This window comes from Oncorhynchus nerka, linkage group LG3 (genome assembly GCF_034236695.1).
Source record: "Oncorhynchus nerka isolate Pitt River linkage group LG3, Oner_Uvic_2.0, whole genome shotgun sequence".
Taxonomy (NCBI): domain Eukaryota; kingdom Metazoa; phylum Chordata; class Actinopteri; order Salmoniformes; family Salmonidae; genus Oncorhynchus; species Oncorhynchus nerka.
In genome coordinates, this window is record NC_088398.1 from 69,313,639 (window position 1) to 69,337,416 (window position 23,778).

Genomic DNA, 23,778 nt, shown 5'->3' on the forward strand with positions numbered 1-23,778 from the left:
TTGATAAAATAGAGTTAGTAAATAAAAACTCACAAGGGTTTCAAGTATTTTCACCAGGGGTGACAGCTTTGAGATTGGCCTATAATTATTTAAAAGAGTTGGATCTCGCCTTTTAAAAGTGGTCGGACAAATGCTGATTTCCAGATCTTTGGAATTTCATTACATTCCAGGGTTATATTGAAAGTGGTTCAGCTATGAAAGCAGGGATCCAAAAGATCAGGACCTGCAGGCTTTCTCGGATCTAAGGATTTCAGGGCTTTATGTACCACCTGCACTGAGAATGGCAAGAGCTAAAAGATTGACCAGCTCTCACTGGTTCATCCACACAGGGTTGTACAGAGACAGAGGACACTGAATCAAACAGCCTACCAGATGATACAAAGTGTTCATTGAAACAATTCAGCATTTCAGTTTTGTCATATACAGCAACAGAGTCCTTCAAAACACATGACGGTAATTCATTAACATTACTGTTACCAGACATAGACTTAATAGCCTTCCAAAACGTTCTAGGGTCATTCAGGTTATCAGTGGTAACAGACATAAAATATTCAGACTTGGCCTACATAAAATCAACTACAGCCACAGAGCCCCACAGTCTTCAACTAGACTAAAGTTAAAGAGCCCCACAGTCTTCTTCTAGACTAAAGTTAAAAAGCCCCACAGTCTTGAACTAGACTAGAGCCACATAGCCCCACAGTATTCAATTAGACTAGAGCCACAGAGTGCCACAGTCTTGAACTAGACTTGAGCCACATAGCCCCACAGTATTCAACTAGATTAGAGCCACACAGCCCCTAAAACACAAAACCTGCCCAATAGTGTGTGAATGTGTGTGTTTTATGTATTGTATGTGCATACAGTGGGATCATAGTAGTCAATGTCCCTTCAAACAGAGGAAGGAGAAGAACAAGTATAGAAGGACATGAGGGAGGAGGAATCCAAAGACTAAGAATACAAAACAAGCTGCCAAGAGGACCTAGTTTGGCAAGATTAAAATCAACAACATGACAATGATTCCAAAGCCCTACACACACACACACACACACACACACACACACACACACTGAATTTGCGAGAGCACTGAGCTCAACCACTGACAGAACTAATGACCTCCTCCCTCCCCCAGAGGACCATCCATCACCAGTGATGAGCCGGGATGGCCGTTGTGAAGCCCAGTCGCCTCCAGTCAATGTTTCCGCTCAGTGTCTTCAGTCTAAGGGAGACTCTATGATCCAGCCATAGAGGAATACAGTGGGATCAGAGTGGGAGGGCTTATTGTGTCTTGTCAAGTGTGCTGATGGATTGATGGATTATCTGGTCCATTTTTGTGGTGATTCACTATCAGTATGAGGTGGAGGTTTCATCTCTTGATCAAGAAAGGATTGTATTTTAGGATTGTGTCGTTTCTCTGATATTTGTTGAAGAGTGCGCGTGGAGGAAGTTGCTGTAGTAAACCCCATGATAACATGGTGACAGGCAGAGCTCTCCTCCATAAAAACAAAACATCGAACTGATCTTCCCTCTTAGTAACCACTTGGATGGATACTGCAGCTATGTGGGACATTTGCATTGGTTATCACCTTCTAATAACATTCAGATGACATTTATGAAGGAATGTATGATTTACTGATCTATTGCATAATTAAATAAGTGTGTTTAGCTGAGACCTGGAACAGAGGATGAAGCACACTGCTCACACTGTGTCCCTGTCACAACATGTGGACTACATTTTCTCAGATGAAGAGCCAATTAGCTTTCTCAATGTTTTTATCTAAACATTTCACATTACTTTTCTCTCATATCTGTGTAGTAACATATATGGTAACACAATTGTTTAGTAATATGTTGTTGCTATAGGTGTGAGCTTTTCACCTGGTGCAAATGCTTAGTAATTGTGGCCCTAGATGGTCAAAGGCCATGAGGTCCACGAGGTCCAACAAGGTCAAAGAGTCAATTGGTACATTCAACTGAAGTATTTATTTGTTACATATAACAGGGTGCTGGTAAGGTCAGGTCCATGATTACAGATGGCTATCTACAGGTCTGCTGCCCTCAGTACAAGCCTAGGTGTTTGTGTGAGTGTGCGTGTGTTTGTTATGAAGATGAATATGGTCCTCAAGCTGTAAGTCCGTGGTAACAGTGACAAATCTTTGGTCAGTTTGAACATTCTGTTACGTTGGAGATGTTGGAACTTAATTCGTCATTCTTAATCCTCACTGCCTGTATCCAAGACGATAACAAAATCCTCTTCCTCATCTGTGTTGTTGTTGGCTAATATTCCTTTTTAGTCTCATCTGTTCTTGTGGCTTGGCTGTGAACAGCTTTCATTTGAATTCAGGCTGTAACACAACAATTGTGGAATAAGTCAAAAGGTATGAAAACATTCTGAAGGCTCTGTAGATGATTTGAGTAAATGACGGACCATTTCTAAACATCCAGTCATTTCAACCTGGAAATACAGATAAGAATAACAGCCCCTGGTGAAGAACGGCCAAACTGTTGGCGTTTGGACCAGGTTCTTAGGTGACTGAGACAATGTTTGCTTGTTTTGGAGTTGGAGAAACGCAGCATGAAGTTTCCAAATGTTTCATACACTGGAAACCCCCCTCCTTGGAGCCAAAGCAAAAGCCAATCCCTCATTGTTTGATCTGAAATATTGAGGAGAAAAAAAAAAAATGCAGTTTTGATAGAAAACACACAGTTGGCAAAGCTTAAGGTTATTTATCAAAAGCATGGTTTCCCCTCATTTCTGGACGACCTCTTCACCTCTGGCGGCTGCTGGCAGTGTGTGCATATTTATTTTTTCAAAAGCATGTTCCACAATTTCAACTTAATTAACTATTTAGTTTGCCCTTAAATATCTCACTGCAGTTTGCAAAATGCACATACTGTATAATTAAGTAAAATACGTGACCGACTAGCTCGATTCAGTCTTACACTGCCTTCAGAAAGTATTCTGACCCCTTGTCGTTGTTACGTTACAGCCTTACTCTAAAATGGGTTAAATAAAACAATATCCTCAGCAATCTACACACAATACCTACACATACTGAGCAGCTCAGAGAAATAATTACCTACACATACTGAGCAGCTCATGTTATAGACAGAGAAATAATTACCTACATATACTGAGCAGCTCATGTTATAGACAGAGAAATAATTACCTACACATACTGAGCAGCTCATGTTATAGACAGAGAAATAATGACCTACACATACTGAGCAGCTCATGTTATAGACAGAGAAATAATTACCTACACATACTGAGCAGCTCATGTTATAGACAGAGAAATAATTACCTACATATACTGAGCAGCTCATGTTATAGACAGAGAAATAATTACCTACACATACTGAGCAGCTCATGTTATAGACAGAGAAATAATTACCTACACATACTGAGCAGCTCATGTTATAGACAGAGAAATAATGACCTACACATACTGAGCAGCTCATGTTATAGACAGAGAAATAATGACCTACACATACTGAGCAGTTCATGTTATAGACAGAGAAATAATTACCTACACATACTGAGCAGTTCATGTTATAGACAGAGAAATAATTACCTACACATACTGAGCAGTTCATGTTATAGACAGAGAAATAATGACCTACACATACTGAGCAGTTCATGTTATAGATAGAAGCCAGCTGCATGGCAGACCAATCCGAACTCATCTCTCGGCGTGTCCAGCCCATCAATTATCTCAGCCAATCATGACTAGCGGGAAGGTGCCTGGCTTTTTCCATGGCTAAACCAACGAGGGTCATAATAAAATAAAACAAATCTTTGTATTTTCAGATATACACATTTGCTTTTAAGGCACATGAACGTTCACATGTTCCAGAACAGGTTTTTTAAATATAAATGTTTATGTTCAAATGCCTCTTCTTTGACGTGCGACACACGGCTAGTTTCCTGAAACGAGTGACATATTTGATCATTCTGACCTACTTCTCTCTGTTTTTGCGTTTAACTTCACAAGTTAACGGAGCAGGGACTTTGTATCCTTCCATTCCGTCTCATACCCAACACAGACCTGGCCAAAGTTCTCTCACCCAATTAACACTCCTAGCTTCAGTCCCTGTTCACTACCAGTAATTTACATATTTATGATTATTTTTATTTAACCTTTATTTAACTAGGCAAGTCAAATAAGAACACGTTCTTATTTACAATGACGGCCTACCCCCGGAGGTGGCGGGCATGTGTGTGTTTGTGTGCGCACCATGCTGAATACTGTATGCTCTCCTCTGCCCCCAGTGAGACGTCAGAACATGAAGGTGAGGATCAACGCTACAGGCGACACCATCGTGATGAAGTTTGTACGTCCCAACGCTGACACCAAGCTGGAGGGCTACATCCTGGGCTACGGCAGCAGCATGTTCTCTAAACAGTTCATCCAACTCCCAGAGAACGGACTGCCCTACGAGACCGAGATCGGTGAGGCGTTTGTGTGTGTGTGTTTAGTATGTAATGTATGATTACATGATTATGCCCCATGAACTGTGGTAGATTGCTCTGGCACACATGTTTTATGTTCATGGTTTGATTCTATGCATCACTGACGAAGGACACATCTGTGCAGACTCACTTGACTCATCAAACATCCGTACAACACACATACTTAGACACACACACACACACACACACACACACACACACACACACACACACACACACACGCACGCGCACGCACGCACACACACGCACAAACACACACACTCACCTTTCTTCTGCTAGCAGTACTAAACCCAGAATCTCTCTTACAGATGCCGAGCCCAAGTACCTGATTGCTATCCAGCCCGTCCCAGTAAACAATGTGAAGAAACCGTGCGCAGGTACTGCACGTGCACCAACTCTGTGTTACCAGTAATCATTTGATAGATTACATTGACTCTTTTCTTATTTATTTGAACTCTGAGCCCTGTGACTCCCCAGGCAAGGTGAACCTGGAGAAGCCACTGCACCTGGTGATTGGGTCCGTGACCCCCACCTCGGTACTGCTGTCCTGGGGGACCTTCCTCAAGATGCCCTACGAGGGGGACATCATGAACGACTGCCTGGAGGACGGGTTAGTTAAAGTACACCAACACACGTAAGGACGCACAAACATGCACGCTCAGCAGAGTGAGCCAGTGAGGGGGTTACGGGTACACAGCTCGTCTACAAAGGTTCATGTTGTTCCCTTTCCAGTGCTGGTTTGTCATGCTGCTCTCTGTCCATAGAGACACAGGGCAGTAAGGGTACTCAGATGGGCCAAAAAGCACACAGTGGATCCCACCACACTAAGGAGATTATTTTCACAGCTTGAGAAGGACGTATTTCACTCACCTAACATTTACAGTATGTCATACACAACAGACAGCATTAAAATGTTGGTATAACTGCAACACATTGTTCCGCCAGGGAGGCAGTGGGGCGAGGGCACAGGTGTTTAGTAGTGGTGGAGTGATCCTCATGCAACACATTGTTCCGCCAGGGAGGCAGTGGGGCGAGGGCAGAGGTGTTTAGTAGTGGTGGAGTGATCCTCATGCAACACATTGTTCCGCCAGGGAGGCAGTGGGGCGAGGGCACAGGTGTTTAGTAGTGGTGGAGTGATCCTCATGCAACACATTGTTCCGCCAGGGAGGCAGTGGGGCGAGGGCACATGTGTTTAGTAGTGGTGGAGTGATCCTCATGCAACACATTGTTCCGCCAGGGAGGCAGTGGGGCGAGGGCACAGGTGTTTAGTAGTGGTGGAGTGATCCTCATGTAACACATTGTTCCACCAGGGAGGCAGTGGGGCGAGGGCACAGGTGTTTAGTAGTGGTGGAGTGATCCTCATGCAACACATTGTTCCGCCAGGGAGGCAGTGGGTCAAGGGCACAGGTGTTTAGTAGTGGTGGAGTGATCCTCATGCAACACATTGTTCCGCCAGGGAGGCAGTGGGGCGAGGGCACAGGTGTTTAGTAGTGGTGGAGTGATCCTCATGCAACACATTGTTCCGCCAGGGAGGCAGTGGGGCGAGGGCACAGGTGTTTAGTAGTGGTGGAGTGATCCTCATGCAACACATTGTTCCGCCAGGGAGGCAGTGGGGCGAGGGCACAGGTGTTTAGTAGTGGTGGAGTGATCCTCATGCAACACATTGTTCCGCCAGGGAGGCAGTGGGGCGAGGGCACAGGTGTTTAGTAGTGGTGGAGTGATCCTCATGCAACACATTGTTCTGCCAGGGAGGCAGTGGGGCGAGGGCACAGGTGTTTAGTAGTGGTGGAGTGATCCTCATCCTACACATCAACCAACTGTACCTCCCTAAACTTCTCCTCTTCTCTCCACTGAGCTTTGGAAAACCCATTGGAAAGCTTGACCTCAACCTGCTCTGCTCACAGCAAACTCTAAAGTTCCTACTAGCTTTCTAAACACTTGAATGTCGCACACGACCACGGCCTGCACAACACATCTCAACCAGGAAACTAGAACTTACAGCTCTGCATTCACAGCTGTCACTGTCACAAAATGGTGAACAGACAGCTGTCACTGTCACAAAATGGTGAACAGACAGCTGTCACAGCTAAATAACAAGCCGTTGTGTTACAAATGAGTCCCTAGAAACTATGTCATCCTGCTGTAGTATCCATGTTACAACACAATGTCTGACATTTCTATTTGTAAGTCGCTCTGGATAAGAGCGTCTGCTAAATGACTTAAATGTAATTACATTCTATGTTTTTTGTCATAGTCACTAAACAATACACAATGTTATAATACTACTGATGACAATGTGTGATAATGAACAATGTTGTGTTCTATCTGTGTTGACCCAGGCACTACACAGTGCGTTACCGTGAGAGGAACAGGAAGTGGACTCAACAGACCTGCCCCTCCAGCGACATGGTCATCGATAACCTGAAGCCCAACACGGCCTACGAGTTTGGCGTCCGACCCAACAACGAAGAACGCAGTGGAGTGTGGAGCAAGCCAGTTATCCACAACACCAACATGGGTAGGTCACTTAAACACTTTGTCTCTTTCCTTCCATGGTGCATCGCTCAAATCATTCCCCCTTCAAACACATCCACAAATGGATGCAGCACTGAGTCTGTCAGTATCTTACACAAATCACCTGATTCTTTATACAGTTGAAGTTGGAAGTTTACATACACCTCAGCCAAATACATTTAAACTCTGTTTTTCACAATTCCTGACATTTAATCCTAGTAGAAATTCCCTGTCTTAGATCAGTTAGGATCACCACTTTATTTTAAGAATGTGAAACGTCAGAATAATAGTAGAGAGAATGATTTATTTCAGCTTTTATTTCTTTCATCTCATTCCCAGTGGGTCAGAAGTTTACATACACTCAATTAGTATTTGGTAGCATTGCCTTTAAATTGTTGAACTTGGGTCAAACGTTTTGGGGAGACTTCCACAATCTTCCTACAATAAGTTGGGTGAATTTTGGCCCATTCCTCCTGACAGAGCTGGTGTAACTGAGGCAGGTTTGTTGTTCTCCTTGTTCTGCCCACACATTTTATATGGGATTGAGGTCAGAGCTTTGTGATGGCCACTCCAATACCTTGACTTTGTTGTCCTTAAGCCATTTTTCCACAACTTTGGAAATATGCTTGGGGTCATTGTCCAGTTGGAAGACCCATTTGCGACCAAGCTTTAACTTCCTAAGTGATGTCTTGAAATGTTGCTTCAATATATCCACATAATTTTCCTGCCTCATGATGCCATCCATTTTGTGAAGTGCACTAGTCCCTCCTGCAGCAAAGTACCCCCACAACATGATGCTGCCCCCCCCCCCCCCCCGTTGCATCACGGTTGGGATGGTGTTCTTTGGATTACAAGCCTTTCCCTTTTTCCTCCAAACATAACGATGGTCATTATGGCCAAACAGTTCTATTTTCATTTCATCAGACCAGAGGACATTTCTCCAAAAAGTAAGATCTCTATCCCCATGTGCAGTTGCAAACCGTAATCTGGCTTTTTATGGCGGTTTTGGAGCAGTGGCTTCTTCCTTGATGAGCGGCCTTTCAGGTTATGTCAATATAGGACTCGTTTTCCTGTGGATATAGATACTTTCGTACCTGTTTCCTCCAGCATCTTCACAATGTCCTTTGCTGTTGTTCCAGGATTGATTTGCACTTTTTGCACCAAAGTACGTTCATCTCTAGGAGACAGAATGCATCTCCATCCTGAGTGGTATTTCGGCTGGGTGGTCCTATGGTGTTTATACTTGTGTACTATTGTTTGTACAGATGAACGTGGTACCTTCAGGCGTTTGGAAATTGCTCCCAAGGATGAACCCGACTTGTGGAGGTCTACAATTTTTTTTCTGAGGTCTTGGCTGATTTCTTTTGATTTTCCCATGATGTCAAACAAAGAGGCACTGAGTTTGAAGGTAAGCCTTGAAATACATCCACAGGTACACCACCAATCGACTCAAATGATGTCAATTAGCCTGTCAGAAGCTTCTAAATCCATGACATCATTTTCTGGAATTTTCCAAGCTGTTTAAAGGCACAGTCAACTTAGTGTATGTAAACTTCTGACGCACTGGAATTGTGATACAGTGAATTATAAGTGAAATAATAGATTGTCTGTAAACAATTTTTGGAAAAATGACTTGTGTCATTTACAAAGTAGATGTCCTAACCGACTTGCCAAAACTATAGTTTGTTAACAAGAAATGTGTGGAGTGGTTGAAAAACTAGTTTTAAATACTCCAACCTAAGTGTATGTGAACTTCCGACTTCAACTGTATATTTTCCTTACGGTCCAGTACTAGTCATGTGTTATTAGTTCCAGATGTTAATTCTTCTTGTGTTGTGGTTGTGTTTTCAGAGAAGGCCATGCAGAAACCTTTCAGACCAAGGACCCCTCTGACGCCTGTGGTACGTCCTGCACTTATTACACCTGCTAAAGAATGTGCACTGTGTCTGTGGTGAGTGTTCTGTACAACGTTGGTGATTTAGCTTTGTAAGTCTGTAATGTACTCTAGTCTGTAGTGTACTCTAGTCTGTAGTGTGCTCTAGTCTGTAGTGTGCTCTAGTCTGTAGTGTACTCTAGTCTGTAGTGTGCTCTAGTCTGTAGTGTACTCTAGTCCGTAATGTACTCTAGTCTGTAGTATACTCTAGTCTATAGTGTGCTCTAGTCTGTAGTGTGCTCTAGTCTGTAGTGTACTCTAGTCCGTAGTGTGCTCTAGTCTGTAGTGTACTCTAGTCTGTAGTATACTCTAGTCTATAGTGTGCTCTAGTCTGTAGTGTGCTCTAGTCTGTAGTGTACTCTAGTCCGTAGTGTGCTCTAGTCTGTAGTGTACTCTAGTCTGTAGTGTACTCGAGTCCGTAGTGTGCTCTAGTCTGTAGTGTGCTCTAGTCTGTAGTGTACTCTAGTCTGTAGTGTACTCTAGTCTGTAGTGTACTCTAGTCTGTAGTGTGCTCTAGTCTGTAATGTACTCTAGTCTGTAGAGTGCTCTAGTCTGTAGTGTGCTCTAGTCTGTAGTGTGCTCTAGTCTGTAGTGTACTATAGTCTGTAGTGTGCTCTAGTCTGTAATGTACTCTAGTCTGTAGTGTACTCTAGTCTGTAGTGTACTCTAGTCTGTAGTATTTGTACTCTGGTCTGTAGTGTGCTCTAGTCTGTAGTGTATGTACTCTAGTCTGTAGTGTACTCTAGTCTGTAGTGTGCTCTAGTCTGTAATGTACTCTAGTCTGTAGTGTACTCTAGTCTGTAGTGTGCTCTAGTCTGTAATGTACTCTAGTCTGTAGTGTACTCTAGTCTGTAGTGTGCCCTAGTCTGTAGTGTGCTCTAGTCTGTAGTGTACTCTAGTCTGTAGTGTACTCTAGTCTGTAGTGTGCTCTAGTCTGTAGTGTATGTACTCTAGTCTGTAGTGTACTCTAGTCTGTAGTGTACTCTAGTCTGTAGTGTACTCTAGTCTGTAGTGTGCTCTAGTCTGTAGTGTGCACTAGTCTGTAGTGTATGTACTCTAGTCTGTAGTGTACTCTAGTCTGTAGTGTACTCTAGTCTGTAGTGTGCTCTAGTCTGTAATGTACTCTAGTCTGTAGTGTACTCTAGTCTGTAGTGTACTCTAGTCTGTAATGTACTCTAGTCTGTAGTGTGCTCTAGTCTGTAGTGTACTCTAGTCTGTAGTGTACTCTAGTCTGTAGTGTACTCTAGTCTGTAGTGTATGTACTCTAGTCTGTAGTGTACTCTAGTCTGTAGTGTACTCTAGTCTGTAGTGTACTCTAGTCTGTAGTGTACTCTAGTCTGTAATGTACTCTAGTCTGTAGTGTACTCTAGTCTGTAGTGTGCTCTAGTCTGTAATGCACTCTAGTCTGTAGTGTTTGTACTCTGGTCTGTAGTGTACTCTAGTCTGTAGTGTGCTCTAGTCTGTAGTGTACTCTAGTCTGTAGTGTTTGTACTCTAGTCTGTAGTGTGCTCTAGTCTGTAGTGTACTCTAGTCTGTAGTGTACTCTAGTCTGTAGTGTGCTCTAGTCTGTAGTGTACTCTAGTCTTTAATGTACTCTAGTCTGTAGTGTGCTCTAGTCTGTAATGTACTCTAGTCTGTAGTGTACTCTAGTCTGTAGTGTGCTCTAGTCTGTAGTGTGCTCTAGTCTGTAGTGTACTCTAGTCTGTAGTGTGCTCTAGTCTGTAGTGTACTCTAGTCCGTAATGTACTCTAGTCTGTAGTGTGCTCTAGTCTGTAATGTACTCTAGTCTGTAGTGTACTCTAGTCTGTAGTGTGCTCTAGTCTGTAGTGTATGTACTCTAGTCTGTAGTGTACTCTAGTCTGTAGTGTACTCTAGTCTGTAGTGTACTCTAGTCTGTAATGTACTCTAGTCTGTAGTGTACTCTAGTCTGTAGTGTGCTCTAGTCTGTAATGCACTCTAGTCTGTAGTGTTTGTACTCTGGTCTGTAGTGTACTCTAGTCTGTAGTGTGCTCTAGTCTGTAGTGTACTCTAGTCTGTAGTGTACTCTAGTCTGTAGTGTACTCTAGTCTGTAGTGTACTCTAGTCTGTAGTGTACTCTAGTCTGTAATGTACTCTAGTCTGTAGTGTACTCTAGTCTGTAGTGTGCTCTAGTCTGTAGTGTACTCTAGTCTGTAGTGTACTCTAGTCTGTAGTGTACTCTAGTCTGTAGTGTACTCTAGTCTGTAATGTACTCTAGTCTGTAGTGTACTCTAGTCTGTAGTGTGCTCTAGTCTGTAGTGTACTCTAGTCTGTAGTGTACTCTAGTCTGTAGTGTACTCTAGTCTGTAGTGTGCTCTAGTCTGTAGTGTGCTCTAGTCTGTAGTGTACTCTAGTCTGTAGTGTACTCTAGTCTGTAGTGTACTCTAGTCTGTAGTGTGCTCTAGTCTGTAGTGTACTCTAGTCTGTAGTGTACTCTAGTCTGTAATGTACTCTAGTCCGTAGTGTGCTCTAGTCTGTAATGTACTCTAGTCTGTAGTGTGCTCTAGTCTGTAGTGTACTCTAGTCTGTAGTGTACTCTAGTCTGTAATGTACTCTAGTCTGTAGTGTGCTCTAGTCTGTAGTGTACTCTAGTCTGTAGTGTACTCTAGTCCGTAGTGTGCTCTAGTCTGTAGTGTACTCTAGTCTGTAATGTACTCTAGTCTGTAGTGTGCTCTAGTCTGTAGTGTACTCTAGTCTGTAGTGTACTCTAGTCCGTAGTGTGCTCTAGTCTGTAGTGTACTCTAGTCTGTAGTGTACTCGAGTCCGTAGTGTGCTCTAGTCTGTAGTGTGCTCTAGTCTGTAGTGTACTCTAGTCTGTAGTGTACTCTAGTCTGTAGTGTACTCTAGTCTGTAGTGTGCTCTAGTCTGTAATGTACTCTAGTCTGTAGTGTACTCTAGTCTGTAGAGTGCTCTAGTCTGTAGTGTGCTCTAGTCTGTAGTGTGCTCTAGTCTGTAATGTACTCTAGTCTGTAGTGTGCTCTAGTATGTAATGTACTCTAGTCTGTAGTGTTTGTACTCTGGTCTGTAGTGTGCTCTAGTCTGCAGTGTATGTACTCTAGTCTGTAGTGTACTCTAGTCTGTAGTGTGCTCTAGTCTGTAGTGTGCTCTAGTCTGTAGTGGACTCTAGTCTGTACTGTACTCTAGTCTGTAGTGTACTCTAGTCTGTAGTGTACTCTAGTCTGTAGTGTACTCTAGTCTGTAGTGTGCTCTAGTCTGTAGTGTACTCTAGTCTGTAGTGTACTCTAGTCTGTAGTGTGCTCTAGTCTGTAGTGTATGTACTCTAGTCTGTAGTGTACTCTAGTCTGTAGTGTACTCTAGTCTGTAGTGTACTCTAGTCTGTAGTGTACTCTAGTCTGTAATGTACTCTAGTCTGTAGTGTACTCTAGTCTGTAGTGTGCTCTAGTCTGTAATGCACTCTAGTCTGTAGTGTTTGTACTCTGGTCTGTAGTGTACTCTAGTCTGTAGTGTGCTCTAGTCTGTAGTGTACTCTAGTCTGTAATGCACTCTAGTCTGTAGTGTGCTCTAGTCTGTAGTGTGCTCTAGTCTGTAATGTACTCTAGTCTGTAGTGTACTCTAGTCTGTAGTGTGCTCTAGTCTGTAGTGTGCTCTAGTCTGTAGTGTACTCTAGTCTGTAGTGTGCTCTAGTCTGTAGTGTACTCTAGTCCGTAATGTACTCTAGTCTGTAGTGTGCTCTAGTCTGTAGTGTACTCTAGTCTGTAGTGTACTCTAGTCTGTAGTGTGCTCTAGTCTGTAGTGTATGTACTCTAGTCTGTAGTGTACTCTAGTCTGTAGTGTACTCTAGTCTGTAGTGTGCTCTAGTCTGTAGTGTACTCTAGTCTGTAGTGTGCTCTAGTCTGTAGTGTACTCTAGTCTGTAGTGTACTCTAGTCTGTAGTGTACTCTAGTCTGTAGTGTGCTCTAGTCTGTAGTGTACTCTAGTCTGTAGTGTGCTCTAGTCTGTAGTGTACTCTAGTCTGTAGTGTGCTCTAGTCTGTAGTGTACTCTAGTCTGTAGTGTACTCTAGTCTGTATTGTACTCTAGTCTGTAATTTACTCTAGTCTGTAGTGTACTCTAGTCTGTAGTGTGCTCTAGTCTGTAGTGTACTCTAGTCTGTAGTGTACTCTAGTCTGTAGTGTACTCTAGTCTGTAGTGTGCTCTAGTCTGTAGTGTACTCTAGTCTGTAGTGTACTCTAGTCTGTAATGTACTCTAGTCCGTAGTGTGCTCTAGTCTGTAATGTACTCTAGTCTGTAGTGTGCTCTAGTCTGTAGTGTACTCTAGTCTGTAGTGTACTCTAGTCTGTAATGTACTCTAGTCTGTAGTGTGCTCTAGTCTGTAGTGTACTCTAGTCTGTAGTGTACTTGAGTCCGTAGTGTGCTCTAGTCTGTAGTGTGCTCTAGTCTGTAGTGTACTCTAGTCTGTAGTGTACTCTAGTCTGTAGTGTACTCTAGTCTGTAGTGTGCTCTAGTCTGTAATGTACTCTAGTCTGTAGTGTACTCTAGTCTGTAGAGTGCTCTAGTCTGTAGTGTGCTCTAGTCTGTAGTGTGCTCTAGTCTGTAGTGTGCTCTAGTCTGTAATGTACTCTAGTCTGTAGTGTGCTCTAGTATGTAATGTACTCTAGTCTGTAGTGTTTGTACTCTGGTCTGTAGTGTGCTCTAGTCTGTAGTGTATGTACTCTAGTCTGTAGTGTACTCTAGTCTGTAGTGTGCTCTAGTCTGTAGTGTGCTCTAGTCTGTAGTGGACTCTAGTCTGTACTGTACTCTAGTCTGTAGTGTACTCTAGTCTGTAGTGTACTCTAGTCTGTAGTGTGCTCTAGTCTGTAGTGTACTCTAGTCTGTAGTGTACTCTAGTCTGTAGTGTGCTCTAGTCTGTAGTGTATGTACTCTAGTCTGTAGTGTACTCTAGTCTGTAGTGTACTCTAGTCTGTAGTGTACTCTAGTCTGTAGTGTACTCTAGTCTGTAATGTACTCTAGTCTGTAGTGTACTCTAGTCTGTAGTGTGCTCTAGTCTGTAATGCACTCTAGTCTGTAGTGTTTGTACTCTGGTCTGTAGTGTACTCTAGTCTGTAGTGTGCTCTAGTCTGTAGTGTACTCTAGTCTGTAGTGTACTCTAGTCTGTAGTGTGCTCTAGTCTGTAGTGTACTCTAGTCTGTAGTGTACTCTAGTCTGTAATGTACTCTAGTCTGTAATGCACTCTAGTATGTAGTGTGCTCTAGTCTGTAGTGTACTCTAGTCTGTAGTGTGCTCTAGTCTGTAGTGTGCTCTAGTCTGTAATGTACTCTAGTCTGTAGTGTGCTCTAGTCTGTAATGTACTCTAGTCTGTAGTGTGCTCTAGTCTTTAATGTACTCTAGTCTGTAGTGTGCTCTAGTCTGTAGTGTACTCTAGTCTGTAGTGTGCTCTAGTCTGTAGTATACTCTAGTCTGTAGTGTACTCTAGTCTGTAGTGTGCTCTAGACTGTAATGTACTCTAGTCTGTAGTGTGCTCTAGTCTGTAGTGTACTCTAGTCTGTAGTGTACTCTAGTCTGTAGTGTGCTCTAGTCTGTAATGCACTCTAGTCTGTAGTGTTTGTACTCTGGTCTGTAGTGTGCTCTAGTCTGTAGTGTATGTACTCTAGTCTGTAGTGTACTCTAGTCTGTAGTGTGCTCTAGTCTGTAGTGTGCTCTAGTCTGTAGTGTACTCTAGTCTGTAGTGTGCTCTAGTCTGTAATGTACTCTAGTCTGTAGTGTGCTCTAGTCTGTAGTGGACTCTAGTCTGTAGTGTGCTCTAGTCTGTAGTGTACTCTAGTCTGTAGTGTGCTCTAGTCTGTAGTATACTCTAGTCTGTAGTGTTTGTACTCTGGTCTGTAGTGTGCTCTAGTCTGTAGTGTATGTACTCTAGTCTGTAGTGTACTCTAGTCTGTAGTGTGCTCTAGTCTGTAATGTACTCTAGTCTGTAGTGTACTCTAGTCTGTAATGTACTCTAGTCTGTAGTGTGCTCTAGTCTGTAGTGTACTCTAGTCTGTAGTGTACTCTAGTCTGTAGTGTGCTCTAGTCTGTAGTGGACTCTAGTCTGTAGTGTACTCTAGTCTGTAGTGTACTCTAGTCTGTAGTGTGCTCTAGTCTGTAGTGTACTCTAGTCTGTCATTAGTAAGTCAAATCAAATCAAATGTATTCATATAGCCCTTCGTACATCAGCTGATATCTCAAAGTGCTGTACAGAAACCCAGCCTAAAACCCCAAACAGCAAGCAATGCAGGTGTAGAAGCACGGTGGCTAGGAAAAACTCCCTAGAAAGGTCAAAACCTAGGAAGAAACCTAGAGAGGAACCAGGCTATGTGGGGTGGCCAGTCCTCTTCTGGCTGTGCCGGGTGGAGATTATAACAGAACATGGCCAAGATGTTCAAATGTTCATAAATGACCAGCATGGTCGAGTAATAATAAGGCAGAACAGTTGAAACTGGAGCAGCAGCACAGTCAGGTGGACTGGGGACAGCAAGGAGTCATCATGTCAGGTAGTCCTGGGGCACGGTCCTAGGGCTCAGGTCCTCCGAGAGAGAGAAAGAAAGAGAGAATTAGAGAGAGCATATGTGGGGTGGCCAGTCCTCTTCTGGCTGTGCCGGGTGGAGATTATAACAGAACATGGCCAAGATGTTCAAATGTTCATAAATGACCAGCATGGTCAAATAATAGTAAGGCAGAACAGTTGAAACTGGAGCAGCAGCATGGCCAGGTGGACTGGGGACAGCAAGGAGTCATCATGTCAGGTAGTCCTGGGGCATGGTCCTAGGGCTCAGGTCAGTTGAAACTGGAGCAGCAGCATGGCCAGGTGGACTGGGGACAGCAAGGAGTCATCATGTCAGGTAGTCCTGGGGCATGGTCCTAGGGCTCAGGTTCTCCGAGAGAGAGAAAGAAAGAGAGAAGCAGAAAATTAGAGAACGCACACTTAGATTCACACAGGACAGCGAATAGGACAGGAGAAGTACTCCAGATATAACAAACTGACCCTAGCCCCCGACACATAAACTACTGCAGCATAAATACTGGAGGCTGAGACAGGAGGGGTCAGGAGACACTGTGGCCCCATCCGAGGACACCCCCGGACAGGGCCAAACAGGAAGGATATAACCCCACCCACTTTGCCAAAGCACAGCCCCCACACCACTAGAGGGATATCTTCAACCACCAACTTACCATCCTGAGACAAGGCTGAGTATAGCCCACAAAGATCTCCGCCACGGCACAACCCAAGGGGGCGCCAACCCAGACAGGATGACCACAACAGTGAATCAACCCACTCAGGTGACGCACCCCTTCCAGGGACGGCATGAGAGAGCCCCAGTAAGCCAGTGACTCAGCCCCTGTAATAGGGTTAGAGGCAGAGAATCCCAGTGGAAAGAGGGGAACCGGCCAGGCAGAGACAGCAAGGGCGGTTCGTTGCTCCAGAGCCTTTCCGTTCACCTTCCCACTCCTGGGCCAGACTACACTCAATCATATGACCCACTGAAGAGATGAGTCTTCAGTAAAGACTTAAAGGTTGAGACCGAGTTTGCGTCTCTGACATGGGTAGGCAGACCGTTCCATAAAAATGGAGCTCTATAGGAGAAAGCCCTGCCTCCAGCTGTTTGCTTAGAAATTCTAGGGACAATTAGGAGGCCTGCGTCTTGTGACCGTAGCGTACCTGTAGGTATGTACGGCAGGACCAAATCAGAGCGATAGGTAGGAGCAAGCCCATGTAATGCTTTGTAGGTTAGCAGTAAAACCTTGAAATCAGCACTTGCTTTGACAGGAAGCCAGTGTAGAGAGGCTAGCACTGGAGTAATATGATCAAATTTTTTGGTTCTAGTCAGGATTCTAGCAGCCGTATTTAGCACTAACTGAAGTTTATTTAGTGCTTTATCCGGGTAGCCGGAAAGTAGAGCATTGCAGTAGTGTAACCTAGAAGTGACAAAAGCATGGATTAATTTTTCTGCATCAGTTTTGGACAGAAAGTTTCTGATTTTTGCAATGTTACGTAGATGGAAAAAAGCTGTCCTCGAAATGGTCTTGATATGTTCTTCAAAAGAGAGATCAGGGTCCAGAGTAACGCCGAGGTCCTTCACAGTTTTATTTGAGACGACTGTACAACCATTAAGATTAATTGTCAGATTCAACAGAAGATCTCTTTGTTTCTTGGGACCTAGAACAAGCATCTCTGTTTTGTCCGAGTTTAATAGTAGAAAGTTTGCAGCCATCCACTTCCTTAAGTCTGAAACACATGCTTCTAGCGAGGGCAATTTTGGGGCTTCACCATGTTTCATTGAAATGTACAGCTGTGTGTCATCTGCATAGCAGTGAAAGTTAACATTATGTTTTCGAATAACATCCCCAAGAGGTAAAATATATAGTGAAAACAATAGCGGTCCTAAAACGGAACCTTGAGGAACACCGAAATTTACAGTTGATTTGTCAGAGGACAAACCATTCACAGAGACAAACTGATATCTTTCCGACAGATAAGATCTAAACCAGGCCAGAACATGTCCGTGTAGACCAATTTGGGTTTCCAATCTCTCCAAAAGAATGTGGTGATCGATGGTATCAAAAGCAGCACTAAGGTCTAGGAGCACGAGGACAGAGCCTCGGTCCGATGCCATTAAAATGTCATTTATCACCTTCACAAGTGCAGTCTCAGTGCTATGATGGGGTCCAAAACCAGACTGAAGCATTTCGTATACATTGTTTGTCTTCAGGAAGGCCGTGAGTTGCTGCGCAACAGCCTTCTCTAAACATTTTGAGAGGAATGGAAGATTCGATATAGGCCGATAGTTTTTTATATTTTCTGGGTCAAGGTTTGGCTTTTTCAAGAGAGGCTTTATTACTGCCACTTTTAGTGAGATTGGTACACATCCAGTGGATAGAGAGCCGTTTATTATGTTCAACATAGGAGGGCCAAGCACAGGAAGCAGCTCTTTCAGTAGTTTAGTTGGAATAGGGTCCAGTATGCAGCTTGAAGGTTTAGAGGCCATGATTATTTTCTTCATTGTGTCAAGAGATATAGTACTAAAACACTTGAGCGTCTCTCTTGATCCTAGGTCCTGGCAGAGTTGTGCAGACTCAGGACAACTGAGGTTTGGAGGAATACGCAGGTTTAAAGAGGAAGTCCACAGTGTAATATAAGGGATGCCTGGAGCTTTCTTTCTGTCCTGCTCCTTAGTGGAAATAGCGAAACAAGTAGCTAGCCATAGCTGGCCAAGACCAGTAGAGAGGACCATAGCCAGCTAGCATATGAATTACTGAAGAGACCAGAGGAGAGCAGAGGAGAGCAGAGAAGAGGAGATGAGAGGAGTGGTGAGGAGAGGACGGCAGAGGAGAGGAGAGGAGAGGAGAGGAGAGGAGAGGAGAGGAGAGGAGAGGAGAGGAGAGGATCAAACCAGAGATGGAGGAAAACAAGTTTGGAAAGATGTGGAGGGGAGAAGAGAGTAGAGAAGAGAAAAAATAATTGTTGGCCTTGAGTTTCTGGCCGTGCTCGGTGACTGGACTGTGTTCCTCTGTTGTTTCACTTGTCCCCGGCCCCACTCTTATGCAACTGCACAGCTGACCAGCATTAGCCTCAACGCTGGCACTTCATGAGGGAAAGTTGGAATAACCAGCTTCCCGCCGGAGAGATTACAGATAAGACACAGTGAAGAGGGCAAGGGACCATGTAACAGAAAGAGAGGGTGAAGATACAGGGATAGAGAATATGAGAGGGACATACACAGAGCCCCAGGACAGCAACACAATTAGACCCAACCAAATCATGAGAAAACAAAAATATAATTACTTGACACATTGGAAAGAATTAACAAAAAAACTGAGCAAACTAGAATGCTATTTGTCCCTAAACAGAGGAGAGTACACAGTGGCAGAATACTTGACCACTGTGACTGACCCAAACTTAAGGAAAGCTTTGACTATGTACAGACTTAGTGAGCATAGCCTTGCTATTGAGAAAGGCTGCCATAGGAAGACCTGACTCTCAAGAGAAGACAGGCTATGTGCACACTGCACACAAAATGAGGTGGAAACTGAGCTGCACTTCCTAACCTCCTGCCCAATGTATGACCATATTAGAGACACATATTTCCCTCAGATTTCACAGACCCACAAAGAATTTGAAAACAAACCCGATTTTGATAAACTCCCATATCTACTGGGTGAAATACCATAGTGTGCCATCACAACAGCAAGATTTGTGACCTGTTGCCACAAGAAAAGGTCAACCACTGAAGAACAAACACCATTGTAAATGCAACCCATATTTATTCTTATTTATTTTCCCTTTTGTACTTTAACCATTTGTACACCGTTACTACACTGTATATATATATACATAAAATGACATTTGTAATGTCCTTATTCTTTTGGAACTTCTGTGAGTGTTTTGTTTACTGTTAATTTTTTATAGTTTTTTTCACTTTTGTATATTATCTACCTCACTTGCTTTGGCAATGTTAACATGTTTCCCATGCCAATAAAGCCCCTTGAATTGAATTGAACATTGACAGACATGGACTGGATTGAGTGAAGTAAATAGGTGAAGTAGGTAGCTGTTAGAGGAATGTAATTCCTATTTGTTCATTAACCTATTCAATTATAACAAAGCAAAACACTTTGTCCATTTCTAAGAGTTTGTAAGGTTATTATTTGCATAAAATAGACAAAGATCAGTCTCAATATTAATCAATAGCGTTTATTCCCGAGAGCTCTGGTCATAATACCATGTGCATTGGTTTATATACCTCACATTTCGTCATAAGTGTCCCTCCTCCTCTCAGACACAATGGCAAAATAGTTCACAAGCCTTCTCACATTGTCTGCCACCTGTTAAACAATCTACTACAAGGTCTCTCCCCTCCCTGGGTAGGGACAGAATGTCCTGTAAGGAACACAGTATTCCAGCCGGTCTGACGACAGCTCCACTAGTTTCTAACAAGGAACAGAAAGTCCTTGTTCTAATTCTTGACTAAAACTACACACCTTATATTCAGTATTATGATTATAATAAGATTCATACATTCATACAGTAACAGAGTAGTATTCTGTTTAGTTATAATTATAAGCTAAATGTATACATAATTTAGTCCTTCTTCATAAAAATCCCATAACAGTAGCTCTTCATCTTATCATTGTTGTGGCACGTCCAATCACCATAGGCTACAGTATCATGGAGATCTCACTGTCTCCACCCCTTCCCTATCTCCCTGCCCCATCTCTCTCTTTCTTTCCCTCTCCTAACAGAAAACGGACAACATGCCACTGTCCTTCTTCCCTCCTCGTCACGGTAAGCCAACAGACAGACATACACACAGACACCGACACACGCATGTACATACTGTACACATGCGCTCCTGGTTTGGTCAAACCCTGGTTTTACACTGCGGCTAAGACTTAACAGGACATGATGATTTATCACCATCCCTTCCAAAACGTCTGTTCCACCACTCCTCACTGAACCCTGTTCTGAGGAGCCAGCTCTGGAGGAATTTAAACAGAACATCTGACTCTGCAGACAGGACCTCGTCATCATTAAGTCAATGTTATAGTCTCCTAATCTTCCTTCTGATAACCACAGGGTTTATTACAGGTGACCAGAGAAGATGGCAGCCACTGTGTACATGTCTACTGTACACACATGTTGCCTATGATGGTTATGACAATGTGATCAGCAAGATACATGCTTGTTTGGGCTGTCAAATATTTTTTTATAATCTTTGTGAAATAGGCCTACTGTGTTTTAACTCAGGCCATACAACCTGTGCTGTAATATACTGAACTCATATGCACTGCACCGTAATACACTGAACCCATACAACCTGCACTGTAATACACTGAACCCATACATACTGCACTGTAATACACTGAACCCATACAACCTGCGCTGTAATACACTGAACCCATACATACTGCACTGTAATAAACTGAGCCCATACATACTGCACTGTAATACACTGAACCCATACAACCTGCACTGTAATACACTGAACCCATACATACTTCACTGTATTACACTGAAACCATACATACTGCACTGTAATACACTGAACCCATACAACCTGCACTGTAATACACTGAACCCATACATACTGCACTGTAATAAACTGAGCCCATACATACTGCACTGTAATAAACTGAACCCATACAACCTGCACTGTAATACACTGAACCCATACATACTTCACTGTATTACACTGAACCCATACATACTGCACTGTAATACACTGAACCCATACAACCTGCACTGTAATACACTGAACCCATACATACTGCACTGTAATACACTGAACCCATACATACTGCACTATATTACACTGTGCCCATACATACTGCACTGTATTACACTGAACCCATACATACTGCACTATATTACACTGAGCCCATACATACTGCACTATAATACACTGAACCCATACATACTGCACTATAATACACTGAACCCATACATACTGCACTGTAATACACTGAACCCATACAACCTGCACTATAATACACTGAACCCATACATACTTCACTGTATTACACTGAACCCATACATACTGCACTGTAATACACTGAACCCATACAACCTGCACTGTAATACACTGAACCCATACATACTGCACTGTAATACACTGAACCCATACATACTGCACTATATTACACTGTGCCCATACATACTGCACTGTATTACACTGAACCCATACATACTGCACTATATTACACTGAGCCCATACATACTGCACTATAATACACTGAACCCATACATACTGCACTATAATACACTGAGCCCATACATACTTCACTGTAATACACTGAACCCATACATACTTCACTGTATTACACGGAACCCATACATACTGCACTATAATACACTGAACCCATACATACTTCACTGTAATACACTGAACCCATACATACTGCACTATAATACACTGAACCCATACATACTTCACTGTATTACACTGAACCCATACATACTGCACTGTATTACACTGAACCCATACAACCTGCGCTGTAATACACTGAACCCATACATACTGCACTGTAATACAATGAACATAGCCAATACATTGGGAATGTAATTGCTACTCACAGCAGCCACACTGGGAAACTCCAGGTTGGCAAAGTGACGATAGCTGTTGATGTTTGTCCCCTCTTTCTGTTTAGCTGTCCATAACAAGAGCCAGGGCAGAACCCTCTTCAGGACCCCTATGGCTCCAAGGACCACCTTCGGTAATGAGCCATGCAACTGTGTCCTATGATCTTTCCTTCTTGACCTTATTCCATCTTGACCTTATTCTTCTTGACCTTATTCCTTCTTAACCTTGTAGTCTTTTTCAATCTTACACTTTTCATTTCTCTTTCTTTTCCTCAGGAAAGCATTGACACCATTTCACAGTGTATATCCCGTAGTAGGACATCACATTTCACTCCACAGATTTTGTGTTGTTCTTAAAGTATGTTATGTTCCTCAGCCCCAACCTCGACCAATAGACAGCACGTCCTGTCCACTCCAAGACCCACAATGCCTCTGGGGCAGAACGAGCCAACCGGTAAACAAACAGACACTTTACTCCCTAACGAGACAGGACGGCTTAACTGTCAGTCAGCTTGGCTGCAGCCAGTGAAAGGCTGGGTGGGTGGGTGCTATTTCAGAGATATCTTCTTTTATGCTTGGCTGCATGAGTATGATTGGCATGCCCTAAGTACAGAAGTAGAGAGCCCCTCATCCGGACCTCAAGAGAAGATGGCTGAAAGTTCTAATACTGCCTCAGACTATTGGTCCCCATGGAGGCGGAGGTAGGTTGCCACGGCACCATGGCCTAGCCTAGTGGTTGGTTAGTCCAGGTGAGAACGACCCTTGAACTTTTGAGCATATTGCATAAGCGCTGCTTGTTCACTCAATATGTTTCTCATCAGTCACGTCCCACAAACAAGTCAATCGTTTTTCTCTCTCTTCCTCAATCTTTGTCTCATTTTGTTGCTGTCTGTCCAAACATCCATCAGCATCTTGTACCATATGTAACCCACATTCATTAATCTGTTGATTTCAATACTTTTAAAACATTCTACACACAACTGTTCATTTAGAATCATTATTTTAACCCATGCTGCTTTGCTTTCAGCCAGTGTTGAAGGTGTTCTGTCCAGTCTGCATGATAAATGCGCATATTACAGTCTAGACGGTGTTCTGTCCAGTCTGCATGGTAAAGTAGTATATTACAGTCTAGAAGGTGTTCAGACCAGTCTGCATGATAAAGTAGAAAGTTACAGTCTAGGTGTTCCGACCAGTCTGCATGATAAAGTAATATATTACAGTCTAGATGGTGTTCAGACCAGTTTGCATGGTACACAGCAGGAGCAAGTTACAGTCTAGAAGGTGTTCAGACCAGTCTGCATGATAAAGTAGCAAATTACAGTCTAGACGGTGTTCAGACCAGTCTGCATGGTAAAGTAGTATATTACAGTCTAGAAGGTGTTCAGACCAGTCTGCATGGTAAAGTAGAAAGTTACAGTCTAGAAGCTGTTCAGTCCAGTCTGCATGGTAAAGTAGAAAGTTACAGTCTAGAAGCTGTTCAGTCCAGTCTGCATGGTAAAGTAGAAAGTTACAGTCTAGACGGTGTTCAGACCAGTCTGCATGATAATGTAGCATATTACAGTCTAGACGGTGTTCAGACCAGTCTGCATGATAATGTAGCATATTACAGTCTAGGAGGTGTTCAGACCAGTCTGCATGATAATGTAGCATATTACAGTCTAGGAGGTGTTCAGACCAGTCTGCATGATAATGTAGCATATTACAGTCTAGGAGGTGTTCAGACCAGTCTGCATGATAATGTGTCATGCTACAAAATGACTCCACTTTCTTC

The 23,778-nt window shown here is 43.2% G+C and overlaps 1 protein-coding gene across 11 annotated transcripts in view; it reads left to right on the plus strand.

Annotated features, from left to right (window-relative positions):
• LOC115116676 (target of Nesh-SH3-like) overlaps positions 1-23,778 on the plus strand; it is a 66,398-nt gene that overhangs the window by 14,541 nt on the left and 28,079 nt on the right. For 6 of the 11 annotated variants that reach the window (XM_065015095.1, XM_065015082.1, XM_065015098.1 and 3 more), the window contains exons 2-9: positions 4,271-4,450; positions 4,780-4,848; positions 4,949-5,105; positions 6,811-6,989; positions 8,837-8,886; positions 20,171-20,213; positions 22,076-22,141; positions 22,384-22,461. In XM_065015095.1, coding sequence (XP_064871167.1) covers positions 4,271-4,450; positions 4,780-4,848; positions 4,949-5,105; positions 6,811-6,989; positions 8,837-8,886; positions 20,171-20,213; positions 22,076-22,141; positions 22,384-22,461 — 822 coding nt within the window. Of the gene's footprint in view, positions 1-4,270; positions 4,451-4,779; positions 4,849-4,948; positions 5,106-6,810; positions 6,990-7,467; positions 7,473-8,836; positions 8,887-20,170; positions 20,214-22,075; positions 22,142-22,383; positions 22,462-23,778 lie in introns of all 11 variants that reach the window. The other 5 variants (XM_065015085.1, XM_065015096.1, XM_065015097.1 and 2 more) reach the window with 3 other exon arrangements.